Source organism: Thamnophis elegans, chromosome 1, assembly GCF_009769535.1.
Source record: "Thamnophis elegans isolate rThaEle1 chromosome 1, rThaEle1.pri, whole genome shotgun sequence".
In the NCBI taxonomy this organism is placed as follows: Eukaryota; Metazoa; Chordata; class Lepidosauria; order Squamata; family Colubridae; genus Thamnophis; species Thamnophis elegans.
This window is the reverse complement of record NC_045541.1, coordinates 58,897,804-58,907,071: the sequence shown is the minus strand read 5'-3', so window position 1 is coordinate 58,907,071 and position 9,268 is coordinate 58,897,804. Positions and strand designations below refer to the sequence as shown.

Genomic DNA, 9,268 nt, shown 5'->3' with positions numbered 1-9,268 from the left:
CAGATTTCAGTCTTTTGGTGACATTAGCAATCAAATTCTTCCTGATGCGATATATTTCATATTAGCTATCTAAATCCTTTAGATTGCTTGTGTAAGCTTAGTAAGTGCCAAGATGATACATAAAAGCCAGAAAGCAAGTAATATAATGCCTTTTAATGAGATGGGAATGAAATTCAAGGTCTTAAGATTTATTCCAATTTCATTCTATTGATTTCAATGGGTCTAATTAAACTTAAAATCCAAGTGCTTCTATTTAATGCACAGTGTATTATGTAGGACACATAGTGTCTTTCCTATGCAAGAAAGCCTCCAATTAACAGCACACAATGCAACATTGTGTAGTTAACAAATTAAGATAAGAAAGTAGGACAGCAAGCCCAATAAGGTTTAATGGAATCTCTAAATTGGTGAGTACAAAGTCTCTCTCTTCCTTAAAAGCTGAAAGGAGGATTGAGTTAGATTTGTGTGTGCAGAAAGGTAAGTCACTTAAGATTTCAAAGTTTGGATGAAAAAAGTACTTGAAAGCTTTTTTGGCCCTCGTAAATTCTCCTTCAATGTGGCTGTATTACAGGGGCCAACACTGTCCCCAGTGTTTTAATCATGCATTACAATTATTGTAGTGCACTCCCAAATGTATAATGAACATTGCAGAGCCTGCTATATGTATTCACTGCCTTGAGATTTTTATAAAAATAATAAAAGCAGGATATAAACAAACAGCTTCCTAGACTTAAGACAGTACACCAATTTCTGCAGAAGAAAACTTGAAACACTTCTGAGCTAGAAACTAGAGGTTTCTTTTTAAGATAAACTCCGTATGACCAATGAAGTAAGATAGAATGTATATGAATATAAGTGTGTGAGTTGCGTGTTTGTTCTATATGTATATGTCTATCTACTTGTGTAATCTATATGCATGTGCGCTTCTGCTTGTGTGCATATAAATTGATTCAGAATCCAGCTCTGTTTTATTGTCTTGAACTTCGCTTTTGATCTCATTAGAGATTCAGCTTGGGGCTAAATTTGGTACATTTTCAATGGACTTTTCTATCAAGGGAAGAAAAGAATGTTCAGCAGAGCAAATGGGTGATTTATAACAGCTGTGTTGAATAAGGGGAAAATATGGCACAATAATTTATAGGAGAAAAAGTTATTGGAATAAAAATGTGAATTCCACTTCTTTCTCCTTCCTCTTTTCAGAACGCAATTAAATGAGCCACGAATGAATGCTTCCCTGTTAGTGAAATCATATAAAATAAAATGATCTGACCAAAGAACTGTCAAAATAATGACGAAAAATGTGGGGTCCTTAAAAAAGAAAAAGAACTAATTAATACTTGGAATTCTTTGGGCATCTCCCTTTTTCTTCTGCCCTTATCTCACTCCACCCCTGCCATTAGCCATAATTCAGAACATAACCGGAAGAAATGCTATTTATTTATATGTATGGGCAGGAGGAGTTGGAAACATAGAAATACCTCTACTAAGTATCACCATAGCCACATATTACATTAGGAAAGCTCCTAGTTATCTAAAAATCAAGCAAATGGAAGGACAAGATCTGGTGTTTGCTGAGGGTCACATGACATAGTATAATTCAGTGAATTGTATACACAGAAGTGGTTGAAGACAGTTAATCTTTGGGTAGAAAGCATCTTATATACATATCCTCCGGAACATGAGTGTTAAACTCATGGCATCATGTGATGTTTCGTGATGTTTTTCCCTTCACGGAACTGGGGTGGGCGCGACCTGTGCATGACCCATCCGGCCTGTGGGCTGCCAGTTTGACACCCCTGCGTCTACAGGAAACAATGATTTGCAAACATATCTTCCCTCTACTGTTTTTCACCCTCTTTCCCGAAAATTGCCATTAACTTTATGCAGACCCTGTCAGCACTTTTTTGGAAAGAGGAGAAACAGATGGGAGCATATGAACAAAACTAGCTAACAGGGGAGCAAACAAGCATAAGAGAAGGTTTGTGAAGGAATTCTACAGGCGAGGATTGCAGGATGAAAAGCACCCTGATTGATCATTTCCAGAGACTGATTGAGCAAAAGAAGTTTAGCTAACTGAGTGATGAAGCCATTGCATCAAGTTCCATAGAAGTGTAACATAGGAATCAGTCTTCTAATCCAACAGAATAGTAAAAAATAGTAAATTGTACAAACCTAGGAAATTAAAAAGGGAAGGTATGCTTTTCAGTATATTGGATCCAGAGTCTAATATCAATCATTTGACTGTTGGACATAAGTTATAACTCTTAGCCACAGTTAATTACAATTTAGCAATACCTGGGAGCCACAGGTTCTGCACAGGTAGTCTAGAGCAGACCTGCGTATCACCATATTTGACCTTTTGGCTGTCCCTGTGCAGCCTGCAGTATTGGTAGTGGGGGTGGGATCATGGCAGCAGGGGGCAAGGGCCATGATAATGGTGTGGCCATAGCAGAGGGCAGATCTGTGGCGGCCCAGTCCCAGTTTCTCATGTGGCCCCTTGGGAAAATTAATTGCTCATCTTTGGTCTAGGTTCCTATCAGTGGAATTAAGCGAGAAGGAGAATTCAATTTTAAAGGCAATAAAAAAGGAGGCAGTATTCAGACAGGTTATTCAGGTGAAGATTGTTTGATTGGATTACTCAAGTAAGGATGGTAAATTGCAGGTTGAAATGCTGCTAACATCACCCAAAATGAAACAACAATCTAGAAAGAGAAAGATCTCTTCATCCTAAAGCATCAAACTGCAGTTGAGAGCTGGATGAGAGATCCTCTTTCTAGGTAGAGGGATTCAGTAATAACAGTGAGTAATTTCACTCACAAGACAACAAACTCAAGGATTATATATCTGTCTTCAGAGAAGGGATTCTTCATATCTTCCTGGATCACATGTCAAGATAGGATGGGAAATGTTTTAAATCCCACATCTATACTAGATCTTCATCCGAAAAAAGCAGGTGGGATTCATTTACCTTCCCTATCAGTTTGCCAATGCGAGCACACATGCACTCTCTCTCGCACTCTCTCTCGCCTCATCTGCACATATGCACCACCTTCTGCACATGTGCAGTCCTCACGCATTACATCAGGGTGGGTAGGCAGAACCTCCCACAGCCACTGATATCGGTTCACCCAAACTGGAGAGAACCGGCTGAATACCACCTCTGGATACAGTGTATCAATGTACTGCATTATATTAGTCATGATTTTTCTACGCTTTGACTCACAACATACCTCATTTGCAACTGATTAAAATACAATTGTCTCTTCCTACCATGAGCTAAGGTCACTTAACATGGGAGGTAGCTGAAGGCACTTTTTCCCTTTTGTCTTCCCTTCTATCACATATTTTCCCCATTGTACTGCAGTCTCCCTGGATGCTTGCATTTTATAAATTTAATGAGTCCAACAGAAGAATCATTTAATGGAACTCAGGGAAGTGTAATTTCTATTGAAGAAAACAGATTCTTTCACCAAAACAAATTACGCTTCAAAACTAAAAAGCAAGAATAAAAGCAGAAGCAATTTTGATTACTAAGAATGATTGAGAATGGCCAAAGAATCATCTATGACATTTTTGCTATTATTATCACTCAATTTCACTAAATAACAGAAGTCCTGTATTTTTAGGAAAGAATTATTATCAATTATTTTCTGAATTGTGAGATCCCCAGAGTTGTTTGCTGAGATGGGCAGCTATAGTATCAAAACAAACAAACAAACAAACAAACAAACAAATTTGACCTGAAAGCATAGTTTCTGCTTCATCATCTGTCTTGGGTGGGGGTGGGAAGCAAACAAAGAGGGAAAAAAAACAGAACTAAATGAAACAAAACTTGATATTTTTGTACAAAGTCCTGTACTATACTGATGCAAGTATTGCACAGATGAGAGGGACTGAGGACTATATGGGATATCAGGAATAAACATGTGTTTCTTTGCCAAACTAGACGAATCAGCACACAGACACATAAAATACAACATATAAAGTCTGATTGCATTCTCATCTTACATTGGGGATGTACAATCTGAAAACCCAGGGTTGATGTGGCTTTCCAGAGTCTCCAAGCAAGATCCTTCAAGTCCTCCAAATTTAGGGTCCAACTGTAATTTCTAATATACCAGCAAATATACTGTAAAGAATCGTACTAACAGTTTCACTCGAAACTGATAGTATAATTAAACCGAAGTTAATATTTATCCCGGATCAATTCATTCTCAGGCCAAAGGTGATTCTTGGCTGAAAAAGAATAACAAATCTCTGGCATCAGGGACCATAAACCAGTCAGAGTCACCTTGTAGAGGAGAAGGGAGGCATAAAACTTTATATAAAGTCAGTCAGTCAGTCAGTTCTCCATCGAATATTCAAAATTAAATGGATATAAATATGAACCAAAAACCAATCTAGATAGTTATCTAGAATAGTATTTCTCAACCTTGGCAATTTTAAAATGTATGGATCTCATCTTGGGAATTAAGTTACACATTATTAAAAGAGACAGGATGGTTTTGATAAAAATGTATTCTTTGGGAAATTCACATTTTTTCCAATAGGATATTTGCAGGGAAGCCTAGGCATTTAAACTGTGGGGGGTTTCTTTATATTTATATATCTAGTGCTTGGTGCCACCAGTTTTAATGTTTTGCATTCAAATTAGCAACATCACTAAGCCATTTATTCATGTGAGAGATGACACAATGTCCTAATACCTAAGAAGCTGCTAAAGTGCCTGTGAATTGAAGGAGCTAATACCTCTGCCTCAGTTATTACTTCATGATACAATAAAGATTATTGATTGCATCTAATTTTATGAGATGGAGTTTTGATAGAATGTTTTTCCCTATAATGTGTGGGGGGAGGGGGAGGAAGGGATCCTCTTTTCCATAGGACTATGTTTTCTTTCATAAAAGTGGAGAATGTTGCTGGAAAATTTTTAATGGATATCTCTCTTTGTGTGTGTGCATTATTTTTCCTTTTTCAATGGGTGGTTTATAATAGATATTATAATAGAGACATTATAACAAAGGCTTCAAATTGGGACAGGAAATCCATAGCCTGCACAAACCAGAATCTCTGCCACAATCATTGCTGAAAGTAGACTGACTTAATCGAAACTGCTACAACAAAATATGGGAATTCTCTCTCTGTCTCCCTCTCTCTGTGTGTTTATCATTCATATTAATCATTCTGTTGAAATGTAAAAATTGCCAGGTTGGTACAAATGTCACAAAGCCACCCCTCCCCCTTTTCAATTTTTTGGGTTGTTTCTATCATAGGAAATGTCACTTCTGGGGAAAAATGTTGATTTTACTCAGCTACAAACATCAGCAGAAATGTGGCGGAACTGTTTCCCTAGACCAAATACCTTATTTGAAAAATTCTCTCCATTCCAGATGCTACATTAAAAATAAAAGGGAGGGAAGGAGGACACTTTTCAAATCAAAAAGTTCCAGATCAAAATTAATAGGGAAAGAAAAAAAAAGGTGAACATTTACACGTGCATTTCGGGGAAGGGAGGGAGAGTGATTTTAGCTACAAATGACATAGGGACTAGTCTTTTGTGTCCCTGAAGTCCCTTAGGCCCTATTTAAATGTAGCTTCATGAAGGGCCTGCAGACAGGTTGCATAACCCCTGACTCACATCTACATTGAAGGTGGTACAAAGAAGCACTGCCCTAAGCCTCCTTTCAAGGCCCTTTGGAAGATTTTGCCCAAGAGAGGACCAACATGGAGGAAAGTGCCATTATCCAAGAAACCAAAGGGAAAGTTGATGCTCAGAGGCCAAAAGATAGGTTAAAAATTCATTGGGCAGACTTGAGCCTCTCTGGATTTGCTGAAATCCTGAGCACATGACACATCTCACACCTCTTTGGCCCTCTTCACAGGGGTCCTCTGGCCTAGTCACAAAGCATCCCTTCAAAGGACAAGAACCAGGTAGCCCTCAGATGAAGAGCACTTACAAATCATTTTGGAATACCAAAGGCATCGCTCGTGCTCAAGCCCAATGGAACTGTTTCTAGTCTTCTCATCTTTAGACCAACTCTACTGCAGACTTGTAAACTCTTCTATCCTGGAGGACATGAGTGATTGAGTGATGCCTCTTAGAAAACCAAGCTATTTCTCAGAGTTTCACAAGCCCACCTTGAGTGCCAGGTGATTCTTGAACCAAACTGACTCAGAATCTAAAGGGTTATGCAAGGAGGACAAACATTTGATAGATTTATCCAAGTGGTCTCAGCTCTCTCCAGTCATCCCATTCAGAAAGTAATATGATCTTGCAAACTCTAACCTTGTGTTGGACAAATGTTTCAGTTTGAAGGAAAAGAAGTGATCAGATGGAACATAAATGAAAAAGGCTGTTCCAGATCCTTAGTTTACAAGTTAAGCAGAGCACCACAGACACGAAACAGAATTATGCCAATTTACAGGACAAAGGATTTGGCTCATCTTAAATACATTTTTAGCGAGATAATATGATCTTATTCTTTCACACTACCTTGTTGCAATAGCTGTAATGCTACATAATTAGCTTGCACACTTTACCTCTAGTATATATCACTCAGGTCCAACATGAAATGGTCCAGAAAGCAACATCTCAGAAATCCAGAAACTAAATAGTCAACCATGCATGTAATGATGAACTTAGTTAGAATACATGGTTGCTTGAGCAGTTAGGTGTTATCTATGATGACCTTGGATGGAGAACAGTGCAGTTCTGCCTATTTCTTCTGTGTCTATTAGTTCTTTCCAAAGAGTGGGGAAATTCCAAAGTAACAGATGGATTAAAAACACCATCACCACCATCACTACCATCATCATCATCATGGAAATGCCAAAGTGTAACAAGGAATGAGAGAGTCTTTTAGATAAAGTATTCTCGTTTGCACTCGCTCACTGGGTTCTGTAAGTCAACCTCAGTCTTAAAAGAACGGTCAAGGTGTTCTGGATACTCTTTTTCCTTTGTCTGGCTGTTCCGATGAGTCTGTTTGTGCCGATAGAGGACTCTGCTCATAATGGCCACAATGCAAAAGATGATGAAGATCACAACTGCAATAACACCTGAGGTGCAAAAGACAAAATGTAAATATAAGGAGAAGTTCAGAGTGAGATATGTGGCCTGTTCAGCAGAATAGATTTTGTTTTGTTGTGAAGTTCACTGTGGCTGCTTAAGTGAATTTTGTCTATAATTATGCAGGTTTGTTATACTTAACCTCAACTTCTTCCTGATCTCAAGAGAGAACCAGCCAAACTGGCTGCACTATATTTCGTGTTGAATTACTTCAGCAAACATTGTTCATGCACAGATTATTATTATGCAATATTTCACTGCTATTTCATTGGTGTCTATTGGTTAGGAAAATGGCAAGCTATTCTTCAGTCCCTCATACTACTCCTAAACACTCTTTTGAAATGTTGAGGTCTACAGTAGATAGTGAGACATCTGGAGGTAAGGGTGGTACTCATGCAGGAGGTAGGAAAGGAGATCCATTGTGGAAATCTGCTCATATGATGTTAGGAATAGCCAATCTCCTCCTCCCAAAGGAAGCCTAAATGAATATACTTTGTTACCAAGTTTCCATGGCATCTAAGCACCAATCTTATCTGCATTGATAAGAACTCTCAATTATCATAATTGCTATTGAGGGGATTTAAAACATTCATAGTCCTAAATCAGTTTAGCTAAAACAGGATATTCATTCAATTGGATTGGGATGGTCAACCCTTAATGGATATAGTACTAATTCAATTACTTTATCTTTGGTACTCTAATTCATGTTACCTAATTGTGAAGTCCAATGGGTCATAAAGTTTGAAAATACTTCACTGAATTGTGCAATGAGACAAAGAAGATGAGGGACCCCAAATAAACTCAGAAAACTGCTCATCTTTCAAAATGCTTTTTGGATCTATACTGTAAAACACAAAACCAAACTAAAATATTTTCTAAAGCTCTGGACACAGTAGCCATAGATACCATTACAAGGGCACCACATTAGCTGGCTCATGATTTTGGTGCTGCTATAGATAAATTGTGGATGGATAAAGATATCACTGGGACTAGCGTGTGTAATTGCATATTCCATAGCTTCCAGCAGAATTAAAATAGCAACAAACAAAAGGGGAAAAAATCCCTATAAAAACTCAAAAATATTATTCTTTTTCTACTACATACAATGCCTACATACAATTTCAAATCAGAAATATTGGACAATTGAGAAAGGTAAGAAAAAGTTCTTCTCTGCTAAAAGAAAACGAGGTTTGAAGAATCACTAAGGCATTTGACCCTGCAAGCTGCATTGGAATAGCAATAGCACTTAGACTTATATATTGCTTCATAGCCCTCTCTGAGTGGTTTACAGAGTCAACATATTACCCCCAACAATCTGGGTCCTCATTTTACTGACCCCAAAAGGATGGAAGGCTGAGTCAACTGTGAACCAATCAGGAACAAACTGCTGGCAGACATCAGAATTAGTCTGCAATACTGCATTCTAACCACTGCACCACCACGGCTCTTGATTGCAGAAATATGATTTGCTCAACTTACCTCCAATGAAGGCTGAATCGCTTCTGACAGCATTGCTGAGTGGTTCTTTATCATCAGCCTTCCCAAATGGATCTGTAATTCATAAGAAAAACCAAGGTAATGCTTATATAATTAAGGGGCTGATCTTTTTTTCTGGCTGAGACTCATACTTGACCTTTAAGAAATATCCCAGATGCCATCCTCCAAAAACTTGTGGATGCAGCCAAGATAATAAAATAAATATAATTTCATTGACTCTGACCTTCACAGAAAATTAATACAATTACTCTTCAGCCACATGTGTGCTAATTTTACTACATTTCATTCGAAATTACAATTTGAGGACAATGTTTGAAAGTGGTTTTTTGAGGACCGCTTTAATACATATATAGTGATTTTTAAAATAATATTTGCACTTCTTACTATCCCCAAATTGTTGACAGTAAACTCATCTACAATTTGCTCCCTTTTTTTCCAGCTCTGATAACATTTCAAGATCCAAAGCTTAGGCCATTTTAACTCAAAAGAAAGAGGATCCTGAATTTAAGATGCCTTCCATATAAAGCAAAGGTTTTAAAAAATTCCAAATCTGCTTTCACTATTACATTCTAAGAATTTAGAGAATTTAAGATGTTTTCACTTTAAAATTACATAATTTGGTAAAAATTAGTCTTCCTTTCAGATACATACTGTATGATTTTCCTCCTTGTTTTATTTTTATATAAATACAGCACTAATGGAGTG

The 9,268-nt window shown here is 37.6% G+C and overlaps 1 protein-coding gene across 1 annotated transcript in view; it reads right to left on the bottom strand.

Annotated features, from left to right (window-relative positions):
- Positions 1–6,859: 6,859 nt before the first annotated feature.
- The window catches only part of CNTNAP5 (contactin associated protein family member 5), a 434,775-nt gene continuing 432,366 nt past the window's right edge, over positions 6,860–9,268 (bottom strand). Inside the window, exons 23-24 of the mRNA XM_032211804.1 lie at positions 8,546–8,617; positions 6,860–7,056 (exon numbers count right to left, since the gene is read on the bottom strand). Coding sequence (XP_032067695.1) covers positions 6,860–7,056; positions 8,546–8,617 — 269 coding nt within the window. The remainder of the gene's footprint in view (positions 7,057–8,545; positions 8,618–9,268) is intronic.